General features: G+C 46.2%; 1 protein-coding gene across 1 annotated transcript in view; it reads right to left on the minus strand.

Moving 5' to 3' along the window:
* Positions 1–159: 159 nt before the first annotated feature.
* LOC103254866 (ral GTPase-activating protein subunit alpha-2) overlaps positions 160–25,725 on the minus strand; it is a gene marked incomplete at its 5' end in the record, with an annotated part of 126,663 nt that continues 101,097 nt past the window's right edge. The window contains 2 exons of the mRNA XM_021709892.1: positions 160–200; positions 15,428–15,549. Coding sequence (XP_021565567.1) covers positions 196–200; positions 15,428–15,549 — 127 coding nt within the window. The remainder of the gene's footprint in view (positions 201–15,427; positions 15,550–25,725) is intronic.

Raw genomic sequence — 25,725 nt, forward strand, 5'->3', positions numbered from 1 at the left:
AGAGGGGGGGGGGGGGGGGGGGAGGGGAGGCAGGAGGTAAGAGGCAGGGAGGCGGGAGGGGGCATTGCAGTCAGCCCGCTGGGGGGGGGGTGCTGGTCTGGAGATCTCCCCCTCCCCAAAGGCAGGGAGGGTGGGCAGATCTGCTGAAGTGGAGTCTTACCTTGCTCCAGTGTTGTGATTAGACTTTTGCGTGTTTTAATCTGAAGGGAAAGAACACAAGATCAGATGATGACAGCAGGGTGCCCCCACAGCTCCACTTGGGAGCGAGCACAGTGCTGGTGACACCCTAACTCCTGAGTGCCTGAGCAAGCCTTGCGGATCAGTAAGAACCTGAAATTCACTCCAAAAACTACTTGGTAGGATAGAGTTCTAGCTGGTGTCACATTTACAAACATGAAATGCAACAGACACAGGCACTGCGAAGATGTCTACGTGCAGACCTTGTCAGGTGCCCTCCAGAAGCCAAGCAGTGCTGACAGCTGGATCCTTTTCTTGGCATCCAACCTTACCAGACTGATTTGGTCTAAAATATGGTCAAAGATAAAAGAGTTTTCAAAACAAGCATTTGGAACGTAATGAGTGACCTGAATAAAATAATTGAAGCCCACTGGGTGTGCAAGTGTATGCATCTCCGGGTTTCATTTGATGGTTTCTGGGTTGTACCTGGTGTGTTAATTCAGCACTAGTGTCACCTATAATGTGACCATCCCCAGGGAGAGAACATACAGCGTGCTATGCAGAAGGCTCTAAAGGGATCCTGCAAGGGCGAAATTGGACCACAAGCTCGCTCCCCTCACCCACAGAGCTGCATGCCCTCAGAAGTGACACCCCATCAAGGAAAGACCTTGGTTCTTCTGTGCTTTGTGACAGGGTCTTCCAGTCACCCCATCCCATCACACCACCCTGCTTCCTATGTGGGGCTGGTTTCCTTGGAAAATGTGCCTTCTTTCTGTATCAGGTTGTGGCTTCTTGCCCCACCCCCACAACTCTCCTGGATTCGGTGTCACTAGACCACTATCAAATCCGGAAGGACATTTATCTGCAAGATGGACCACCGTCTGCATGGCCACAGGTGTAAATCTGGATTTTCTGACCCCCTCTGCTAAGACTGGCACAGAGACAGGCTAGTTTCTAAGATTTTCTAAGTTGGAAGGAGGACTGCTGGCATCCTCTTAGCTGGATGCTCAGAAACATGCATTTCTATGAAGCCAAATTTCCCAATCGAGTGAAGAAAATTATCCACCTCCCTCAAAAGAAATGTATTTGGGGTCAAGAGTTTCAGGCTCAACAGCTGATGACAGTGGATCGTGGGAGGCCACAAGCATTCTGTCTTGTTGGGTTTGGTTTCCAACCACTGCTAGCTGCCCCTTCTCCATGTGGTGGCTTTGCCCTCGGGCAAAAGACGTTCTGGGCTGTTGCCAACTGCTGGTAACAGACTGGAGTGCTTTCTGTGCGTTCTCTGGATAGCGGAACCATCTAGAGTCCCTACTGTCCCCCAAGACCCTTCTCATGGAGGACAGCACACAGGGCGGCTCTGCGTGGCCTCCCTGGACAGGAGGTGCAGTATGCAGAGTGCCACATTCCTGCTGCTCGACAGCATGCGCAGAGGCTCTTATGAAGGGCTCCTTGATCTCACCCCCCTCCCTGCAGCCCCCAGCCCTGGCTATGCTGCACATCCAGGCACCTGATTGGTGGGGACCAAGAAAGCAGATGGCACGCTAACAATGGAGGACTTGTTTGTAATTGCTGATGAGGACCCGTCTCTCCTCTCCCGCATGTCCCCAGACGCAGCCTGGTGTGGTATGCTGGACCACAAAGAGTGTCAATCCATGGTTGAGTTAAGGAGATGCAAAGGCAAGACAGTTGGGGGCTGCCTTGATTACTCCATAGGGCTCAAATGTCACTTGCCCTTGACACACAGGCAGGGCTCCCAAAGGGTGGGGTTCCAGTCACCCGAGCGGAGGAGTGCTGTCAGCTTCCTGACACATCCCTGGGGGCAAGCATGGGCCATCCGCCAACCTGGGCTGCACTGGAAGGCTCCAGAAGAGAGCACTGTGCATGGGGCTAAGGGATGGGAACAGGCTGAGGGCATGTGATGCCTGGGGAAACGGAGAGACACGGAGTGTAATTACTTCATCCTTTCATCAACTGGGCTCCAGATGCTGTCATGTACCGTTCTAGGTTCTGGGCTGCAGCAGCCAACAAAGCAGATGAGACCATTGCCTTTGGGGCTTGGGGGAGGAGTTATAGCATGCAGTTGAGCAAGGGATGGCACTCCTTGGGGGCGAAAGCATCTTCCCCTCTATGTGCATAAAGCACAGATATAAGTACCGTAAAGAAACAGATACCCAGTACTTCTGTGGTGCTTCAGGGGAGGGGACAAATTAGGACATACACATGTCATCAGAGGCTCCACAGTAGGTGACCATGGGAACAATGCTGTGAGACACTGAGTTGCAGGGTTCCTGTGTGTCTCACATCAAAGTTGTTTTTACATAGCAGTGGTGCTGGGATTGGGGTCAACCCTGCTCACATGTGGGGCTGTTGAGTGAGGTCCCTTGGGAGGTCTTCAGTTTCACTCAGAAACCAAGGGGCCAAACTGGGGCCAACTGGCAGCTCAGACAGAGTCTGTGCCTGGGGAATCCAGGAGTAATCTTGAAAGAAAGAAGCCTTCCTTCTTTGACCTCGTGTGACTTCTTTGATACTCTGGGTGTCAAAGGGATTTAAAGAACACAGGGAACAGTGACTAACTGGAGGCACACTGTGTTCCCCACTGCTCTACCGAGCAGAGGTTGTCCAGGGTCAGGGTCTCCTGACAGCAGGTCTCCTCCAGCTGTCCTCACTGGGATGGCAAGGGCCAGGATGGAAGTTGGGCTTCTCATCTCCGAGGAACAACTGCCTTCCAGGACTGCCCCTCGGGATGGCACCGGGCAGGGCCGGACAAGAAACCCGGCCTCTCCCTGGATCCTTGCTCTGAGCAGCCAGTGTGGAACATGATTAACTGGCTCGAGATAATTAGGCAGGAGGATGATTCTGAGAGCTGGCATGGTTGGAGAGAGAGTGGACTCGGCCCCAGCCAGGCAAGTGCTTAATGTCCTACCAGCGGGAAGGCGGCCGGAGAGAGATCAGAGAGCGGCTGGGCTATTCAGCCCCTTTGGAGTGGATCTCAGAAGGGAACAGGTGCGGGCAGTGGCTGGGGTGAGCCTACACACTCAATGCTGGCAACCCAAGACCGGTGGGAATTGGCCAGCCTCATTAGCATCTCCAAATGGCCCAGGGCTGCCTTTAGTATTTCCAATCCAGCAGCAGTGGCAGAGTTCTGGCCCGGCCCTGGTCTGGGTTGGCTTCTTTCTTTTGGTTGCTGGTCTTGCCCATCAACTTTGGTTCTGAGGCAGAAAGCTAGGACAGCTGGACTGTCAGGAAGGGAGGAAGGATGGGAGGGTGCATGTCCCATGTTCCTGTACACACACACAGTGCAGGGGCTAAGCACACAGGTGGAACATTCATGAAAAGAACTTCTTTCCTGACATTTTTCTCTTTCCCTTCCACAGCCACAATGTGTTCTTATGGGTCTCTGACTAAATTAAGTCATACATTTAAAATATGTATCTCACTGGTGTCAGCTTTCTTGTCAGGCCGTCATGGAGGAAGGTTTCCAGATGCTCTCACTGTCTGACAGAACGTGAATCCCATTTCACTGTGGGAAGCTGTGCATTTCACCAGAATGAAGTCACACCAGCCAATGGCAAAACAGTGCGTGAACGTTCACAGCAGCAATAGTCACAACAGCCACAAAGCAGGGACTGCCCAAATGTCCGTGCGCCAGTGGATGGAAAAGCGCAACTGGGTCCACCCTTACAGAGTATTTGGCAATAAAAATAAACCAAGTCCTGGCATGCGCTGCAACACAGGTGAACCCTGAAGCATGCTACGTGAAAGCAGCCGTCACCAGAGACCGCCTCTGGTTGGGTTTTAGTGACAAGGAATGTCCAGGGCAGGCAGATCCACAGAGACAGAAAGTGGATCCGTGGCTGCTTTGGACTGGGGGGTACATGGGTGGAATGGGGATTGATGACTGGTGGTTTTCTTTTTTTTTTTTTTAGGGAGGATGAAAATGTTCCAGTTGGATTATGGTGATGGCTGCACAACTTTGCGAATACACTGAAAGTATGAAGCTGTACAGTTGAAATGGATGAGCTGCATGATATGTGAATTCTGTTTCATTAATGCTGTTCTACAAGAATGGCAGAATGGAATAGAAGGTAGTCTGGATAGCACCACTGCTCTCGCTATTCCAAAAGTGACCCGACAGAAATGGTGCCAAGATTTAGGGGACTAAGCCCCCTTGAGGCACCCAAGCAAGCAGGGGACCGGGGGTGGGGATGAGACCCAGAGATGCCACAGCACCTCTCCTCCTGTGCAGTGCCACACACTCTGTGCCATGCCCCCCGAGCCGATGGGGCTTCCCTGGGATGACACTTCAGTGGCTTCTTTCCCATTCCAGGTTGTCTCTTGGGCATCTTCTAACCTGAATTTATCTGTCTTAAAGCAGCTCAGGATTGGTGTGTGCCACTAAGGACTAGTTTTCAAAATTTCCTTATAATCAGCAGTTCAAGAAAATGTAGCAGCTAAGTCTGCAGTGACTTGTGGGAGCACAGTGAGTTCTAGGCATTTGTCTGAGGAAACATGACAGAAGCAATAGAACTATCTGGTAGCTTTACCGATAAAAACTGTCTTGTCTTCAGGCATTAAAGCAGCAATTTTGGTTCTTATTTAAGGTATCTTCTGCATGTGAATTCTTTCCACTTGAATTCTGGAGCAGACAATACTTGAGTTAACTTTCTCGTTATCTGTGTCAAAGTGGGTGGGCGTTTGCCCCTGTACAAATCGCACAGGCTGTAAATCCTATAAAATAGTCCTTTCTGCCTTCATCGCTGAAGAAGGGCTCCTCCTTCCACCCAGCTGTTCACTCCTGTGGGGATCCCCCAGCAGGCACTGAGAGGTGGGGAGTCTGCAGGTGGGGCAATGAGTCCCACAGAGGACAGACAGACCTGGTGCTTAGTCCTCCTTGACATGACCAGCCACTCGATGATGAAAAAAACCAGCCCTCCCCAGTTCCTCAACTGCCAGAGAGGTGACTCTTGCCCTACTGCAGGTGGACTCTGGGGAGAGTGCTCGGTAAATTGCAAATCTCTACACCTGCATACAGAATGGTGGCAAGTCATAGATTGTTCCAGAGACCGTCTCTTAAGAGTTTGAGAGTTAACCGGGCTTGGTGGCTCAGCCTGTAATCCCGCACCTTTGGGAGGCTGAGGTGAGTGGGTTGCCTGAGCCCGCAGGTTCTAGACCTGTCTAGGCAACTTGGCGAGACCTCACCTCTACAATAAATCAAAAAATAGCCGGGTGTGATAGCGCGCGCCTGTAGTTCCAGTTACTTGGAAGGCTGAGGCGGAAGGATTGCTGGAGCCCAGCAGGTGGAGGCTGCGGTTGCCGGGAGCGGCCACTGTACTCCAGTCTGGGTGACAGAGTGAGACTCTAACTCAAAAAAAAAAAGAGTTTGAAACAAGCCTAGGAGCCCCAGCCTCTGCTCTTCTACATCATGGGGCCACTTTGAGTCTCTTGAAATAATTCTGTGCCCTGGGCGTGGCTACCTACAAGATTTTTCATGGAGGTGTGTCTGTGGGGCCTCAAGGACAGAGTGGGACACACAGCTCCTTTCCTGGGTGGCTGGTCCAGGACAGCAGGGCCTGTGTCGTGTGGCACTAGGGCAGGGAGAATCCCTGAGGGCCCCTCGAGGGCCCGCACAGAGAACACTCAGGAGAACGCCTCTTGCACAGTCACATTTGTTCACCGCCAAACCAGTATTATGTAGGAACATGTAGTGAAGGTAATGCTGTCCAGTTTGCCCTACCCCCACGGTATCCACCCCAGGAAGCCAGAGTGACCTTTTAAATGAGAGCCATGTCACGACAGCCCACTGCTTAACACTACTGGATAGCGGCTCATTTTACCAGAGCAACAGCCAAGGTCTTGGCTTTGGTCTACAAGGAGGTTCTGACCTTCCTCCTCCTCCTCCTCACTCCTGGCTCACTCAGATCTAACCATGCAGGCTTCTCAGAGTTCCTTGAATGTGCCAGGGAAGCTCCTGTCTCAGGCCCTTTGCACTTGCTGTTTCCTGCCTCCAACCCCCACCAGTCCCATATAAGGCTTGCTCTGTCACCTCCTTCAAGTCTTTTCTCAAATGTCACCTTCTCAGTGAGCCCTTCCCTGGCCCCCTATTTTAGGGTGTGCCCCAGTCCTGGGTTTTTATTTTCCTCAGGAGCAGTCCTGAGTCTTCTTTCCTGTTGTCCTGCTCTTCCCAGCACCCATCAGCTCCTGACAGCTGATTCCACCATCCTCCCCAGCCAGAAGGTAAGCCTCTGTGTCCAGCTCCAGTCCTGGGGCCATGCACGCTCCTTCTCCGGACCCGAGCTTTATATCTGCACATGGCCTCTAACATGCTCGGGTAACCAGGACAGAGAGCAGAGTCGCCCAGACCTGCAGATCCCCATTGCTTGCCTCTTCCTTTGGTGGCCTCTGTCCTCTGGGACTTGCCCCTGCTGCTGTTGGGTTAGCGGGTGTCGCCTGGTCAGGAGCACCAGTCTCCTGGGGCTGCATGCCCAGACATGAAGTGGAGGGCTCTGGAGCTCCCTGGAACCTGTGGCTTCTCTAGCCTCCTCTGTACCCCAGGGACCCAGCTAGGAAGCTGGTTTCCCTGATGACCGTGCACCGGCGCTGGGATGTACCGGCTGTAGGTCTGCCCAGATGCTTCAGCCACAGTGGCAAAGCAGGTGTGGATGCATCGGCTGTGCCTGAGGTTAGGCTACAGGGGAGCAGAGCTTTCCCGAGGGAGACCCGTGCGGCTTACCCTGGATCACTCAGTCCTGCTCAGGAGAAGACAGATGCGGGCATGGTGTAGGCCCCCGGTTCCCACCACAGTATCAGCCCAGCAATTTGGGGAAGGCAGGAGGAACCTCCATCTGAGGGACGCAGGTAGGTAGAAGGTGCCTGCTGCACACCTGTGATCTTATTGGCTCATATTCTCAAGGTTGTCGCAAAATCGGGTTTTTGCCTGTTCTTTCTTGACATTCTCTACAGAGATGCTATCAGGTCTCTATGAGCTGGGAAGTGAGTTTTGGCCATGTTAATGATGTAAATACATACATTTGTTTATCTGTATTTTAAATTTATCTATATTTTAAATATAAACTGGAATGTTTGCCATTTCTAGGATTTCTTTCTCCAGCCATTTGAGGAACTTTAAAGGCTGATGGGTAAAAAGGAACTAGCTTTTCTCTTTATGATGCAACTCACAGGTTTATTTACTGGTTCTTATCCCTAGAGCTTTCTGGAAAAGGATAGTATAAAATATTTCTTCTTCTTTCCACCAGCAGATGTAAATGCTAGTGAGAGAGGTTCTATTTGGCTCTGCTTTGGTTTGATCGTTGCTGAGTAGGAATTCCAGCAAAGCGCCGGAGTCTTCCAGGAACCACCCAATGGCTGAGGTTGTACCAGCACCGCCCACTAGGCTGGAAGCACACGGGGGCCACAGTCACAGCTCAAGAAGACTGTGGACCTGGGTGTCAGCAGCTCCGGGTACTTCTGGAACTAATTCTCAAGGTTTCAACTACGCTTTAATTAAGAGTCATTTCTGAAAACTGTCTCTGAGAAAAATTCTTGGTACCTGCCGGCTATCTCTTGGCAACTGCTAAAGCGTCCCCTGAGCCGTAATTACCAGTTAGGTGGGAGAGAGATGCTGCCTGCACTTAGAACCCCGTACGGTCTGGAAACCCAGAAGTAACCCACTGCAGCATTTCACAGAAAACGCAGCACCTTCAGTGCTCTTCCAAAGGAACAAGTTCAATGTAATGTCAACACTTCGGGGTGAATCATCTCAGGTTCGTCCTCGTTCTGGGAAGACGTGACCACCCCTAGTCTCAGCACCAGCCCTAGGGCGGGAGGGTCTCCATGATGGCTCTGAAAGGTATGGTTTCTTCCTTTCTGCTCTTCCTACAATTGTCACCCTCTGTCCTATTCTTCTAATCATTGGGCCTTCCAGTTCTGAGACCTTGGGCAACTGGGGAAGTTGAAACCAGCTGGCAGGATGCTCGGTAGAATATCTATCACATGGGGCAAGTCTTCCTTCTCATCCAGGCTCACAGGGCAGGTGAATACCACATCTTGGGGAACTCTCAACCCCTTCATCCATTATTAGCTGACTGTGTCTCTCTGATAGGTAATGATAGTTTGGAGCAAACTCACATGGGCTTATAAACAAATAGCTTTTTTGTTTTTGGTGGTCTATGAGTATCTGCTTGTCTCCAACAAGATTTCAAGCTTCACAAGGGATGGGGAGATATAGGCCTACAAAGGTCCCCCCCTAGCCTCTGTGTCCCCTGAAGTACCCCCACACAGTCCTGCTCAGTGGCAGCTGCCAAGGGTACGGAAGGCCAAGACAGAGATGGTGACACTGGATAGGCAGGAGTGTTTTCTAGCTGGTCAAATGGAAAGAACGTTTGTCTCATCTCTTTCTCCCTTTTTCTAGAGCTGACACTGAGGAGAGTAAAATAACTAAAAGGACCGCAGGAGGAATAACCACAAAGCAAAATGTAGTGCTAAACAGGGCCAGGAAGACTCTCTTTAACATCCTCAGTACCTTTTACATCTTGAATCAAGTCTCAGTTATTCAACATGGCACATCTAGTCCATGGATGAGCCAGGTTCTGGGCCTCCCTCCTTTCTCCAGACCCGGGCTGCATGCTTGGCTTGGCTATTGCTCATGGCCAGCCCACATTCACAGGGCACCTGGGCAGGATGGGGACGGATGAACGTGATAATGTGATTACAGGTACTTTTTTGGCATCCTGCATAAGGACTACATGTCTGTGGTCTAGGATATACCTGCTGCTTAAAGTGGCAGCCTACATATGCTACTGCATATGTTAAAATACGTTCTGCGCATCATTCCTCAAAGAATTTTGTGATTGTAGATAGAAGACACACACACACACACACACACACACACACACACACACACACGTGCATGCAGGGTAAAGCCTTACATATGCCAAGAACAATCAAGGTCTTCAAGTGAGGGCCTACATATTATTATAGAGATGACCTGATTCAGGACACTGGTTCTCAGTCCTGTCTGCACATATAAATGCCCTCTTTTTTTTTTTTTAAATCCCATGCCCAAGTCATACCCCAGACCAATAAGTCCAAGTCGCTGGTGGAGGGACCCAGGCATTGGTATTTCTTTGACTCCACAGGTGATTCCAAGTGCAGCCTAAGCCAAGCACCACTGGGTTTGGGTGACAGGATGATTGGTGGTTAAAAATGTTCTCTCAATGCTTTATAATCTTTTAAAGAGAATACATCTTAAATTGTAGGAAAAATAAAAGCAAAAGGGGTCAAATCGAGGTGGCTATAAGGAAGGGAAAAGTTGGACTGTGTGCACAGGGATGATGGGTGGAAGAAACATCTGTGCATGGTAGTTGTTTGCAGGATGTGTAGCAACATCTTGGCCCATGACAGCCAAGCATGCTGGGGGTACGGAGGGGGGTGGCTGTGAGTTCTTCAATAGGCAGTGATGCAAGAAAACTTGTATTTAAGGAAAATTTCTGGATGGTCTGAATGGAGTTCAGAAATTCAACCTTGGCCTTTAATATTATTAAAGAGCTAGCAGCCATGGCTCTGTCTCTGTAGGGTGGGCACCAGGCTAGTGTTTCCATGCAGAACAGGAGGTAAGGGTTGGGTTGGCCCTGCTTCCAACTTGCCCTTGGCTTTGGGTTGCCCTGTCACGTATTGGTCTTCAGCTTAGTCCAGTGAGTATGAAGCAGTCAGACCTGATATTTCCTGAAGGCTCTTCTAGTTCAACATTCTCTGAAGGTTTTTGCTGGTTTCAGCAAAGATATGAGAAAGTGGCAGCCATAAGATGCATAAGAAGTGCTACCAGTTATTGTACCCCACGTCTTTAAAATAATAAAATAAAAAAAGAAGTGCTACCAGTTAAAACTATAATAAGACCACCTCAACAGGGAGAGACAGAGGGAGAGGATGGAAACATGACCATTCTTTTTTTTTTTTTTTAAATTTTATTTGGAGTCACACTCTGTTGCCCAGGCTAGAGTGCAGTGGCATTCTCAAGGCCACCGCAGCCTTTACCTGCTGGGCTTGGCCAATCCTGCCTCAGCCATCCAAGTAGCTGGAACCACAGGCATGTGCCACAATGCTGACTTTTTTTTTTTTTTAATTGTAGAGACAAGGTCTTGCCAAGTTGCCAAGGCTGATCTTAAACCCATGGGCTCAGGCAATCCTCTCACATCTGTCTCCCAAAGTGCTGGGATTATAGGTGTAAGCCACCATACTTGGCCCATGACCATTCTTTCAATGAATGAGGGAAATCTTTTCTGGGTTTACCTGTGCCATTTCAGGAGGTTAGCCTGATTATTAGCTCCCCAATGGAAGAGCCAAAGAAATATTCCTGTCAAGGTCTGCGTGCAGAATGACAAGCCTGCAACGTCCTGGCAACATGACAACAATGCATGGTGTGCAGGTCTCAGTCAGCAAAAGCTGGGTGTTGCTAGACCCAGTGAATTACAAGAGGAGTTTGTGTAGCATCTACACCTCAGATTCACTTGGGGACTGATGTCTACCATGAAAGTGTCTGTCTGAAATTTTAGAAGATTTCATTGGCTGTCAAAATGACCCAGTGATGCCAGACAGAGTCTGCTGGAAAAGTTTCTGCAAACTTAATACAATGATTTTTTGGATTAAAAAAACTGCAGAAGTCTTTTCTCCTAGGTAGGTGAGCATAATAAACCTTTCCAAGAGGGCATCCATGCCGTGTGGGAAGGATGAAAGCTTGTAATGCTACACAATAGCAGGAGTGGCAGCGGCATCCTAAAACCGACTCAGACTAATCTGGCTTAAGCTCCAAATACGACCTACATTAAAAGTGGCAGAATCTGATGGCTCATAGTGAGGAATTTCCTCCCACTTGTTCTAATCCTGGAGACTTTACAGTTTTCTATCATGAAGGAGGAAACACTGCTGACCATATCTTGGAGAAGTCAAATGCTGTGTTTATGTAGGACTAGCAAATAAACAAAGATCTATGCTCCCTCTGCTGGCTTTGCATAGCAATATTGAAGTAGAAGGAAACATAAATAGTGTCGGCATCTTCAGCAAACACACATCAATTCAGGAATAATGGGATGAACCACTCACATAACTAGACATTCCTTAGAAAAAATCCATCTTTATCAACTTCTTATCAAGGCACTTGAAAATTCTTAAAATTAGGTATTCAATGAGGCATACCTATAGTCCTCGACTGCCAGCTTGCTAGCTGAGACTGTAATTGTGATTTTGGGTTTCACTTATCAGCAGACACAAGTGGATTCCTCCAAGATGTTAAAGTTCACATACAATCTTTAAAACAATTCTGGAAAAAAATCTTAAGTCTAAGCTAAAGTTTCTTTTGTCTTCTTGTGTTCTCTAAGAGCAGCTTCTAAAAAGTAAAGATTTACACTATTTATATCCGTTCCGATAATGTCAAACATTAGACTTGATTTTCCAAATCATTAGCATGCAGAAGAATGACCTCATGGCGAACAGATGCACTTGGCTGTGAGCTGCAGTGATTACATCAGTCCCTCCCAGCAGTCAGGGTGCCCATTCCTGTTAACCCTTTAAAGGTCTCTTTACTGATCCCTTTTCCTGGGTAACACAGTTGAGAACACAAACTTAGTCCCTCACCCCAATATGTGTGTGTGAAATTGTGTGTGTATGTGTATGCATATGTATTGTGTGTATATATACACATAATATATATACACATATATATTAACTATATTCAATATTTTAATACTGGCTGCCCTTTAGGTTATTTATTGCTGGCCCATAAAGGAAGGAATCAATCAAGGAAGGCCAACTACAGGGTGAGGTAAAAAGCAGTTGAAATACCCATCACACACCAGGCACTGTCAGTATAAGGGATGGATGGAACAGATACAGCGTAGATGATGTTTTTTTAAAAACATTTTCTGATTTTAAAAAATACTTCTTAAAAAACTCTCTGAAGCCGGGCTCAGTGGCTCAGTCTGTAATCCCGTGCCTTTGGGAGGCTGAGGTGAATGGATTGCCTGAGCCCGCAGGTTCGAGACCCACCTGGGCAGCGAGACCTCATCTCTACAATAAATAAAAAAAAATCAGCTGGGCGTGGTAGCGCATGCCTGTAATTCTGGCTACTCGGAAGGCTGAGGCGGAAGGATCTCCAGAACCCAGCAAGTCGAGGCTGCGGTGGCCGGGAGCAGCTGCTGCACTCCAGTCTGGGCGACAGAGTGAGACTCCAACTCAAACAAAACAAAACAAAACAAAAAAACTCTCTGAAAAAAGCTGAGCGCTCACTCTTGGTCCCTGCATCTTATCTGCAGCTGATGGTACCCTCAGGAACAGAGGCTATTCACTAGGCTGGCCTACCCCCTGGGCTCCTTGGATGGGCCACAGACATTTTGGGCAGGGAGCATGTTCCATTTTCTGTAGCAGGGGACATTTTCCAATAGTGGCACCTTTGAGCACAGGCCATCGCATGCAACATACCTCTTACTTTTACCTTGGACTTGAAGGGGTCACTGGGTCTTCCCTATGGAAGGGTCTGCATGCTGCTTTCTGGCTTGCTGCTACAACACAGTGGGGCCCAAATACAGCGTTCAGGTAATTCTCTCTCTTCATTAATAATGAAGATCCTCCTGGTGAGGATACAAAGAAACCTAGGGGCCCATAATTCCTCAGACTGTGCATATGCATGTGAGCAGAAGCCCAAGGCCCTGCTTTGATGACATTGATGGCCAGAGATGGTCTGATTGGGTCCTGAGTGCACTGTGGGAGCTTAAGCTGCTCAGGGTCAATTTTTCCAGTTGGCTTGTTGCTTAGAAGAGCAGACTTCACCTCAATTTCTTAGTTTGAGCTGGCTGGCTCATCTGGGTTTGACTGTACTTGTCCCAAGAAAATAAAAAAGACTGTAAATAAACAAAAATGTATTCCTCTGTAAAAGCAGTATGACTGAGGGAGAGACTCCTCAGAAGCAAAATAGGTATGCAAATGAGGTGAGGATATGGCTCAGAACATGTGTTTGTCCATGTCTGCGGTGCTGACATGCCCCCTGGCTGTGCTGCCCCCACATCTCAGTTCACATCGGATGCATGCCTGGTTCCTGCCGAGTTGTCATCATGGGCAGATACACAAAGCATGAACCCAGAACATTAAGCCCAGACTTAAAAATCACACTCAAGTGTCTGATATGTGTATAAAATGTTGAATCACTCCACATTGAGTCCTCTAAACCAAGGACATTATAACATGTAATACTGATGCTAATCATCTCAAAAGAGGAAGGAGCAACATTCATCTTGATATCCCATGTTAGGTTGCATGTTCTTTTATAAAAGTTCCAATGCTCACCCTTATGTACTGTCAGAATCTTTGTTCTGTGAAGTGAAGAAGCCTACTGGTGATCATTTCCAAGAAGAGGTTGTAAAAACCCATTGCTCCTAGAACCTCACTTAAGACATTGCCTATGTACTCACTGAATTGCTTCAAACAATTGTGAACTTTTGGAAAAGATCTAACTTATATAGAGGCAAAAATATACATAGAAAATAAAATATAGCATTGTTTATTTTGATTACATCTTAATCAATAACCTTAAGATTATAACACTTAAGTTCAGAAATGGAAACATCTAGTTATTACTTACTATTTTTTTAATTTTAAGAAATGAAGTGCTTTTTCAAGGGTTCAAAACAAAGCAAAAACCCTGCACTGAAAAATAAAGACCCTATGAAGAGGGAATGCCTCACAAGGATAGCAGAAAGCCGAATGAGAACTTTTAAAAACTTGCTTTGCCACAGATCCTTTAAGTTCTTTCACCAAAAAATTAGAAACGATGCTAAATCTCTAGCCAGATTGGGTATGAAATCTTCATTCCCCTTGAAATGGATTTTTTTTTTTTGTCTTAGATAGAAGGTTGGCAGAGTGTATAAAAGAATCCAATTCACAGCTGTTCTACTTTTTTAATGTAAGAAACATTAATCAAAGCTTTAAGTTATAAGCCTTGCTCGTGTTGCTTAGTATTCCAGTTCAACAAAGATCAATAGAGGCCATCCCAGTGTTCCCCCGGACGTCTCACCAGGAGGCGGAGGCGTGATTATGCAAATCGTGCGCCCGCACCTCTGCCAGCCTGCTTATCTCCCAGGCCCGCTGCCTGCCGCTCCTGGCTCCCTGCGCCAGTGCATGCCTCTCTCTTATCTTCCAACAAAGCTCCGAGAGGCGCGGACCGAGGCCAGCAATGTTAAACAATGATGCATGGCTGATTTTATTTGTAAGTGATTTATTTCACTGAATTTAATTTTTTTTCACTTTGTGTATAAGATATTCGCTAACAAGTCAGAACAGAAGGAGTCAGGCAGTGTTCGGAGACAATTGACACAGGTTAGAAATCTCTTAAGCTGCGGTGGCTACATCAGAACCAGCAGAAGATACAGGAAGCTTCTCACTGAGACTTTCAACATGCATTGACTACACATCCCATTTACTCTCTGAAAGGCAATTAATCTGTAATTACACACAGAAATGTACAAGTAATAATTCTAGTCTTTGGGGAAAAAACTGCAGTAATCATATAATCAGTTTAAGTGGCATTATGCATTTTTTCCCCCAAATTAGAAATATAAAAAGAATAAAAGCCCCAAAACAAGGAAATCCATGGAAATGTTTGCAATTTGTCATTGGCCTAATATATGAAAATGATCATAAGCTAGTTTCTAAGTGGGTTCCCCACCAGGTGTTGCTCTGGTCGGCAGCTTGTCCACATCACACAGGCCATTCCAGAGAGATACATGCACACGGCACTGCTGTAATGACAGACCCAGGGACACCGTCCTTCCATGTCTCCCACGTTAATCCCTGACCCTCGCATCTCGGCAGCATAATCCCCATTTAGCATTAGTGGCAACGGCTTCCACTGTGAGGAACTCTTTTTTGATAAGTAAGCACTGATTCGGGCATCGCTTTTAAACAACATATTCCCAGCTCAGCAAGAAACCCACACTCCTGAATGAACTGGAGCACATTACTGAGAAAAAGTTCATTAACCTTGCTAGATTCGGAGGTTAACAGGATAGCTGGAGAAAGGAGCAGAGTGAACAGCTCGGATACAAAACAAATGAAAATGAATGTCATCATTCCTTTTGATATTCATTAGTTGATTCAGAGGGAGAATGCTCTTCTTAAATTTGCAAGCATTTATCTGTGAAAAACAGGTGTACATCTGCTGCTCGAATGCATCTTAAGCGCGTGAGAGAAGAATAATGTAGACACTCACCCGTTCCGCCGAGGGAGAAGCTGGGAGAGGGAGAAAAAACTTGGGCTGCGAAATCCTCAAATGTCATCACTTCGCGGTGGTTCTGAATTATTGCTTCAAGATACAGAGCTCGCTCCTCGTAGCTGTGGCCGTTGGTTAAGGAAACAGACGCATGTGCAAAATGACATGCATGGCAGTGACATCGCTCACTTTCTCTTAAACACAGTTATGCAACTTTTACCTCCGAGAGTAAAAAAGGCATCTTGCAAGTTCTCTAGCATCTTGCCAGAAAATTAAGTATTCATCTTAATTAATAAAATTCTGATTGAGAGATGTAAGTTTCTCTTAGACTTCAATTGCATTCAACACCAGTATCACTAAAAATCTGTAAAACAATAGTTACAGAATAATATCAAAAGGTCATAAGATCTGATTGAAACAAACACAAGCAGAAGACACTTATTGCAAAAGCAGTGTCTTTCTGTGACAACTGTGAGACAATGTTGCACTTTCACGTCCTATTTTGGTGGATAAAATGTTCTCAGGCTACAGAAATAATGGGTTGATACTTCAGGCAGGAATGAGTGATACGACAGTACACATGTCTTTCAAAAATAAGAAAATGCAAGTTACTGGGATGAGAAGGTGAGGAAGGGGTGTCAGAACCTCTAATGAGGTAATCTGTGAGCTTTAGAAAACAAAATCTACTATGTGAGAGAATCTAGCAAGGAGTGCACTATGCAATAAAAAAAGACTATGACCTTTTAATTAAAACTGCAGTCTGGAACATACAGCATTCAGATGTGTAATCAAAAACCAGTCACCAATAAAACTTACAAGCATAAAACGCTGAAGCAACTTTCCAGCTGTCTTAATAGGACCGCTGTGTGTGACAAGCTTTCACAGGGCAGAAAGTAAATCTTCCCCTTTAGTGTATGGCTTCTGTTTCCTCCGAAGGTGAATCATGCACTCCCAGTGACAGGATAACATCAGGACAACCCGACAATGGATGTAGGCGGTGCAGGTATGACTTGGTGACGTCCCATCTTCCCCTTCCTCATTATCAATGCAAATGTTAACAGACATGTTTCCATCATTCTGAAAATCACGTGGATTCCCCAGAAACACAGGGAGTGTGGGTCACCATCCATTTATCTGCAGCTGCGGAACAGGTAAAGTAATCCCAGCATTTCATACTATATTTTTAAACAATAATTTCAAAATGGCTTCTTAAAAAATTTACGTTGGTGACAATTACAACCACCAATTAGCTTTCAATAGAGTGTGTGATTTAAAATAGGCACACAAAGTCTGCACACCAATGTCTAAATGCAGGCACCTTCTCTCAACTCAGAGGGCGATTTTCCTGCCATGAGGAGACTAGAGGCATTTGAGGGCTGTGCTGTCCAATACAATAGCCACGAACCACGTGTGGCCACTGAGTTTTAAATTGTAATTTATTACAATAAAAAATAAAAATTCAGTTTCTCTGCCCCACTCACTGTACTTTAAGCACTCGACAGCTGCATGTGACCAGGGGTGATTGCACTGGGTCACATATATAGGACATGCCCATCACCATGGAAAACGCCACTGGACAACGCTAGGCCAGAATTTATCTTTAAGTTTCCCATGCAACTCCAAACAAGGAAAATGAGTTGAAGATTTCAAAGTGGCCCCTCTGATGATTTATGGTCTTTTGTGTAGACGGGTACAACTGCCCAAGGCCTGGGCAGCGTGAGCCTGAGCTGGCTTCTCCACTGTAGGTGAACTCCTGGTGACTTGCCTTAATGAACAGGCTGCCAAGCTTCCTCAGCGAGAGCCGCCCGCCTGGGCCCAATCCTAGAGGGACCCACTAATGCCATTCATGTCTCATTATGAACACGCTTATTCTGCACAGCACTTGGCTGTCGCCATGGCTCGGCCCTCCGTGCACAGCCCCTGCAAGCCGCTGGTCCGGGGAACAGCAGGACGTTAGGCCTGAGTGGCCGTCTGGCGAACAGGCACTCTGACACTAAGCTGGCACGTGCTGGCCCAGCAGGGGCTGAGCGAGGCGTGACAAATTACTCAAAGAGCTGAGCTAAACTTATGGCTGACAACCACCTGAGCCTTCGGACAACCGTGGCCCGCTGTCAACGCTCAATTCATAGCTCCCCCTTTCAGTTTCCAGTCTGCTCGTGGGCCTGGGGTAGGGCAGGCCCGGCCCTCTAAAGACCTGTCATGCTCTGCCTAGTACCGTCCTGCTGTTTCTTGAAAGGCCCCACTGCGTCCAACACATCCACATACAGTGCCTGGGACAATGGGGAACAAAATAGAAACGCGTGTGCATTTTGCTAAATACTCTATGAAGACACGTATCTGGGAACTGACTGGCTATGTTGTTCAAGCTCATGTCAAGTCTGCAAAGTGATGCTGTGCATGGTATCATACAAATTGAGCTCAGACAGCAGTCGTCATCCTCATCTTGGATGACACTATCCAACTGTCACATGCTTGTCCTTGTCAAGGTTGAGAGGTCTGGACTTTCAAGTGAAAGTCCAGCCCTCCAATTGCAGGGAGTAAGCATCAAGTCTTGAGAGTCTTGGATTCAGTAAATACTTATGTCCTGACCCCTACATTAAGGCACTATGGGAGACGGAGAGAACAAAGATGCTTCCAGAACTGGATCCCGTTTACTTCACAGAAGGCTCCGGTTCTTGCCATTCAAGCCCCTGTAACACACACTTCCACCCCACTAACTGGAGTGTTAACAGTACTAAACTGGGTGTTGTCATTTAGACAAACAACCATTAGGGTCTGGGTGAGACTAGGAGATCATAAAATACATTTTCACTCATGGCCCAAGCCAGGGCATGTAAACGCCCTGACAAAGAGAAAACAAACATCACCCCAACTCTGGCAGTGTTTAGAAACAGCCAAGATGCTCATGGGTGCCAAAAATCACTTCTTTTAGTAACCTTAAAAAATGCAGCCCTGGGATCTTAACTGAATTCATTAGTAGAACTACTAGCAAGGATGATTTGGAGCACTATCAGCTGACATTTTCTTACCTAATATCCTGAGGGCTTCAGTGCCGGCTACTCGCTGTAACAAAGGGCATTTCTAATTTAGACATCAAAATGCTTGCAAGCATAGTCTCACATGTGAGACATGCTAAATGTGACTGAATGCTGAGTAGATGCCCGTCCGTGGATGGTATGAGACTTCTGGCTGGAAGAGGCAGAGGGTCGCAAATCCAATGCCCGTTTTAATACCAGTCATTGCCCTTTGGTCTCTTAAAAAGTCCACTAATAAATGTGAAACTTTTACTTTTGTTCTGAATTGCTATCCTATTAAAAGCCACACATACTAAAATACTTTGTAAAGAGCGATTTTCCCCATGATTACTCAATTCAGACAGCATTCAAATCACTAACCAAAAATCCACCTTGGTTTCTGGATATTTCTGAGTTTCTTTAATGACCCATTTTCTCTACATTTTCATATCAGAATTTTTATGAATTATTAAGAGCTGGCTGGCCACAGTAGCTCATGCCTGTAATTCCAGCACTCTGGGAAGCCAAGGTGAGAGGACTGTCTGAGTCAGGAGTTTGAGACCAGCCTGGGCAACATGGCAAGACCTCATCTCTATAATAAATTAAAAAATTAGCCAGGCATGGTAGAGCATGCCTGTATTCCCAGCTACTTGGAAGGCTGAGGAGCAAGTCTCGCTTGAGCACAGCAGGTCAAGACTGCGGTAGCTATGGTAGTGCCACTGTACCACTCCAGCCTGGCAACAGAGTGAGGCTCTGACTGAAAAAAAAAAGGCACCAAGCTGGAGGCCAGGTGTTCAAGTTCAGTTAGGGCAACATAGCAAGACCTTGGCTCTAAAAATAAATAGATAAACAGACAAATAATATCCTCCAACTTGATTAGAAGCTGCATGTCTTTACTAGTTACATGTTATCAAAAATTTCCAAGAGAATTTTGGGGACCCTCAAGGCACTCTGCTGGGTTGCAAGTGCCTGAGAATCCAAACTTGTCCCAACTTTATTCTGATCATTGTTTGTTTTAATTTGTAGAAATGACAGCAGCAGCATGGCACTCAGGAGGGAGTTGGTATTTTGGTGAAAGCAAGACAGAGTTTGAATTCCAGCTGCTTTCCACACTAGCTGCAGGCCTCAAAGCCAGCTGCTGCAGCGACCAGCCTCAGTTGTCTTATGGGTTGAATGGGGACACCAATCTGCTTTAGGACTGCCAGGAAGATTCAAGAGAACCCTACAGTGACGTGTCTACCTGGGTTCTAGCAAAGGAGGAGTATGTAAATCGAGATTCCTATTCCCTGACCTACAACATGGACTTATGGGTTCTGTTCCAGAAAGAATGTCATGAATAAGCCAGAGGAAACCTCCGTGTGAGGCTTCGTGGCAGGGAAATCCCTCCACAGGAGATCCCCCATGTGCAGGGAAATCACCAATCAGGAAATGGAAGCTTAAAGAGTTTAAGTGCTTTTCTAGAATGACAATGACTCAGTAATGGCATTGAGGCTGGACCAAGGTGCTCTAACCTTTACTGCTTTCAGCTATTCTCTTGAATTCTGTAATAAATGGTGCTAAGTCCAAGGCCTTGTGCAAGGTTGGGAACTAAACCCCAAACAGGGACGAATCACAACTTACATACATGTGGGTTATAGAAATCAACATATGTTCAAGCTGCAGCTATGCCCACAGACCATGCTAAGTTTACAAAACACAGAAGAACAATGACTACTCCATGTGAATTTCTTTTTTCAGGCTATGTGCTTGTTGACTGTTATTGAGCACTTTCAACCTTCTATCTTGGAGTAGCTCTTTTATCAAAGAAAAAAGAGAGCTCTTTGGAAGAAGCTACATTGCAGATCGTATTTTCTTCAACCCTTGAAACCCTTCTTGCCTGGACAGTCTCTAAATGTCCCAAGAGCGGACACGATACTCACACAGGCAAAGCAGCCCCAGAGGCAGTGCCAGTGTACATTCCTGTCTCTGGTTTTCTTTCTTAACTCATGTAGCCTCTTAGTACTGACACAAGCCAAGGTTGGAGCCAGCCCTTCTCCTAACTGTAATCGCTTGACCTCATGGCAGTCATCAGCAGAGAGGTGGGAGGAAGCCATGTGTTAGAACCATCTGGAAGGCTCCAGCCTTCCATGCACCCCTCTCACATGTTCTGGCTCCCCAGGTTTTGCTGCCTGTGTTTGTTCCATCCCTTAAGTATATGAGGGAATAGAAGAGGTTGATAACCTCTGGCTACCATCACTGTATGGCCATGTCCTTTTATTATTTTTCTGTGGCTGCTGTAAATGACTGCAAACTGGGTGGCTTAAAACAACAGAAATGTACTCTCTCACTGGTTCTGGAAGGCCAGAATTGTACAATCAAGGAGTCAGCAGGGCCTCCTGCTGACCTCCAGGGGCTCCAGGGAGATTCTGTGCTTGTTTCTTCTAGTTCCAGGTAGCCATGTGCATCCTCAGGCTTGCAGCTACTTCACTCCAGTCTCTGTCTCCATGGCCTCTTCTGCGGGTGTCTCTTATAGGATACTCGTCATTGTATTTATTGCCCCCGGGATAACCCAGGATGGTGTCCTCATCTCAAGATCCTTGGTTACTTATATCTGCATGTACACTTTGTCCAATAAGTTAACATTTACAGGTTCCAGGGATTAGGACGTGGACATATCTTTTTTGGGGAGACCATTAATGCAAAAAACTCCTTGAGGATATCATATGAGTCAGATTCATCTGATGTCACTCATCTACCTAGCTTATAAGCATCCTACACAACATGCAGTGAGTGGATAGGCAAATGTCTAGGATTCGTGTCCATCGCTTTCGGCCATAATGCTGCGAAACATAGTCTAGTCAGAGGCAACTTGTAAGGAGAGGTTGGAGTTTTCAATCCAAAGTAAAATTCTACATAGATTAAAAGAAAATATGTGACATCAAACTTTCAGAAAAACGTTTGGGGCATACTATGACTTTGGGGTATGGAAAGTATTATTAAACGAGAGTCCCCCAACCAAAAAGAAAAAAAATACCCCGTGGGTCACAAAGGAGAAGACTGGTACATCTGATCACATTCAAATTAAAAGGTACTGCTCACCACAGTACCGTAAAGGAGGCAGAGACACATGTCACCAAGTGGGAGAAGGTGTCTGCACCCTGTAGTTGGCAAGAGTTAGTTCCTAGAATATGTAAGGAACCCCTAACAAATCCAAAAGAAAAAGACAAATAACTTATTAGAAAATGGGCAAAAGACACATGCATTTCCAGGAGATAAATCATAAATGGCCATTAGGATGCTTGGTGTCATTAATGATGAGAGATTATTAATACAGCCTTTTACATATACTAGATGGGCAAAACATAAAACGTGTGCTAATGCCAATGTCAAAGGGCATGAGGGGCACAGGAGCTCTCAAGAGCCTGCTGGTGGGAGGCAGTTTGACATTACTGTCCCAGAAAGGGCAGATGCGCAAGCTCCGTGAGCCAGTAATCCCATGCTTTGTTATGTGAACTCTTGGATGTATGTGCTTGTTCAAGGATGTTTACAGTATTCCGTAGCAACAGCGAAAAAAAACAGGAGAAAGAAACCATTTCTAACTCCCACTGATGCATGCAGTCTACAGCCGGGAAAAAGAGATGAACCACAGGCACGTGTGTTAATATGGAGCAATGCTCAGTAGAAAAGCAAGTCACTGAAGAACACAGTGCGGATTTCAAACAGGCCAAGTGAGACATATTGCAGGGCCACACACGTACACAGGAAAGTGACAAAGAGCAAAGGAATGAGGACCAGGGACCACCTCTGGATGTAGAGGGGGTGGCACATGGGAGGGTCTCAAGTGTGTTGGCCGATGCAAGTGGGGTTCATTACAGGGACTCGTCTTAGAGTTCTTCAGAATGTATGTAAGTAATCAAGGTTTTCTAGCATGTACTGTATAAAACATTTCATAACAGTTAAGTTGTCTGGCGAGAATGGAACACAGCATTCATCAAACAGACCTTTCCTCACCCATTGCAAGGACAGGATGAGCTTCTTTAGGCCAAGGGTTGTTAGAGATAATAATGATTAAAATAAGTCCATTTGACGTAGACCCAGGGAAAGTTGAAAAGAGGCCTATTTTTAGGGTCTTAGTTCGAGAAACAGACCAAAATGCTCGAGCTCACCATTTTCAGAAAGTCATGGAGGAGTCTGACAGAAGGGATTTAAAGAACTCAAGTCAAACACAAACACAAATGCCATCTGTGGAGGGACATTGCTTCTGAAAAATAGGCTTTTACACACAATTACTTTTGTTAGAATTACTATCCAAAGAATGACAATCAGCTGAATATGAGAATGGTCAAAATGCCCTATACATACAGGGGTTGGTGTGTATACTTTCTACACATCATCCTAGTCTGCTAAGAAAACTTGATCTCGAGTAACTCTGCCATTTTCGAAGAGCAAATCCACCTTCACTCAAGTGGATTGAGTGAAGAAAATCAATTCAAGAAATATGCCCTGAGTGCTCATCTGTGCCAGGTGATAGGCATGGAATCAGGAACAAAACAGATGCCACTCCTGCCCCCAACAAGCCTGCATTCCAGCAGGAGGCAGAATTTGTTTAAAAGACAAGTCCAGGGAATAAGGCAAACTCGTGACACGAGTGCCAGCAAGGAAGAAGGGAGACAAGGTCAGAGAAGTCTCTGGAGGCAGGAAGGAGCTGACCTGGTGGAGTGGGGTGAGCGGTGTCAGTGCACTGCAGCCCCTGAGAACAACCTGAGCTAGAAGTGCCTGGGTGTTTCAGGAGGAGAAAGAAAACTGGAGCCCTGGGGTGACAGGAGGGTGGCAGAAGGTACAGCTGAGAGACGGACGGGGGCTGGGGCACAGAGGCTGCATGCTTGAGGCAAGGAAGCCACATGGGCCCATGTAAATATGTAGGTTGCTCCTGGCAGACGTGCACCACGAAGTGGGTCAAGAATGTCCTCACATTCTGAAGAGCTCAGTGTTAGCTGGCATCTATGGGTTCAAATGTCTCACTAGCATACTTGTTCTTTATATTTCCAGATATGACTGACATATATCTCTGGGCGCATGGAAAAGGTAAGGAGGTTACTTGCAGACTTGAAATGACCAGAACCTCTGAGAATGCCTTGAGCATATAACTACGAAGGGCTGTGGTGTGGCAGAGAGAGGGACATGTTGGGTGACACATCCTGATGTAGGGGAAGAGGAAGTGGGTGGTACAGGGGTGGGAGCAGGCCTCCTCAGGGAAGCGGAAAACCCGCATTGTAGACCAGAGGTGGTCATGCCCCTTCCACAGGACAGACCCCAGGCTCATAGAAACCTTGTAAAAATGAGATTACTTAAGACAGCTTGGACTGAGGAATGCTAGCCAGAATCAGACATGTAAAATATATCCATGAGTGTATTTTAAACCTGGTAAGTGATAAGCTAATAGTGGTAGAATCTGAGCTCAGAGAAGGAGTAGCTAAGAATATTTTACAAATCTAGAAAATTAATTAGCAGATTTCTTCTGCTGCTCCCCCACTATGGGTAGCTTTTAGAATAAAGGATGTAGAAGAAAATAACATGTTTTCATTTTGGGGCAGTGTTTTGAACAGTGATCAAAGGGTAAAGTCTTAAAATGCCTATCTGTCTTAGATATGACATCAAAAATACAAACAACCAAAGAAAAAAAGAACATCCAGACTTCATCAAAACAAAAAAACTTTTATGCTTCAAAGGACTCTGTCAAGAAAGTGAAGAGGCAACCAATGGGAGAAAATATTTTCAGATCATTTAACATGATAAGGATCTTGTATCCCGAACATAGAAAAGAACTCCCACAGACAGACAATAAAAAGGCAACTAAATTTTAAAATGGGCAAAGGATTTGAACAGACATTTATCCATAGAAGATACACAAATGCCCAGTTAATACATGAAAAGACACTCAGCATAGCTAGTCATTAGGGAAAAGGAAACCTAACCACAATGAGCTACTTCTTCACATCTACTAGGATGGCTATGAACTAAAGGACGAGGGACAAACAATGACAAGTGAGAATGAGAATGAGAAGAGGGCGTGGAGAGACTGGAATCCTCACACCTTGCTGATAGGAGTGGAGAATGACACCACCACTGTGAAAAACAGTTTGGTGGTCCCTCAAGTGTTAACATATGACCCAGCAATTATGCTGCTAGGTACACACCTGGGAGAGCTGAAAATACATGTTCACACAAAAACTTGTACACAATATTCACAGCAGTATTATTCACTATTGCCAAAAAGGAGAAACAATGTCCATGTCCACCAACTGACAAATGGACAAACAGAATGTGTTATATCCCATACAAAGAAATATCATTCAGTCATAAAAAGGAATGAAGTATTGGTACCTGTTGTGGCACGGACAGACCTTGAAAACACTATGATAAGTGAAAAAAGTCAGATACAAAAGCCCACTGATGGTGGGACTCTGATTACATAAATATCCAGAATAAGCAAATTCATAGATACAGAAAGGAAATTGGTGGTTGCTTGGGGCTGTGGAGTGATGAAAGTGTTCTGGAATTGGATGGCAGTGGTTATTGCACAACCTTGTGAATATACTAAAAGCCACTGTATTATACATTTTAAAAGGGCGAACTGACTGGACACAGTGGCTCAGGCCTGTAATCCTGAGTACTTTGGGAGGCCAAGGTAAGAGAATTGCTTGAGCCTGGGAGTTTGAGACAAGTCTAGGCAACATAGCAAGTTCTCATCTCTACCAAAAAAAAAGTGAATTTTATGATCTATGAATTATATCTAAATAAAAAATGCCTCCCAGCTGGGCATGGTGTCTCATGCCTGTAATCCCAGCACTTTGGGAGGCCGAGGCGAGAGGACTGCCTGAGCCTAGGGGTTCAAGACCAGCCTGAGTAACTTGGCAAGACCTTGTCTCTATAACATATCAAAAAATAGGCTGGGCATGGTAGCATGTGCCTGCAGTTCTGGCTACTTGGAAGGCTAAGGCAGAAGGATCGCCTGAGCCCAGCAGGTCAACTCTGGGGTGGCCATGAGCATGCCATTGCACTGCAGCCTGGGTGACCGAGTGAGACTCTGACTCAAAAAAAAAAAAAAAAAAAAGCCCCCGTATGCCTGTTAGTGCACTGTGCACACTATGTGTTGTGGGGAAGACCTTCTAATAAACTCCGTTCCTTGCTGACCACATGTCAGAACACATGAAAAGATGGCCATGCAGAGCCAAAGCCTTCAGGGCACACATGGTTGCTGGGTCAGTTATTCATGGAAGACATCTGAGGAGGGGCAGGTCATGT

The sequence above is a fragment of the Carlito syrichta genome, unplaced genomic scaffold, assembly GCF_000164805.1.
Source record: "Carlito syrichta isolate Samal-C Ts95f unplaced genomic scaffold, Tarsius_syrichta-2.0.1 Scaffold287596, whole genome shotgun sequence".
In the NCBI taxonomy this organism is placed as follows: Eukaryota; Metazoa; Chordata; class Mammalia; order Primates; family Tarsiidae; genus Carlito; species Carlito syrichta.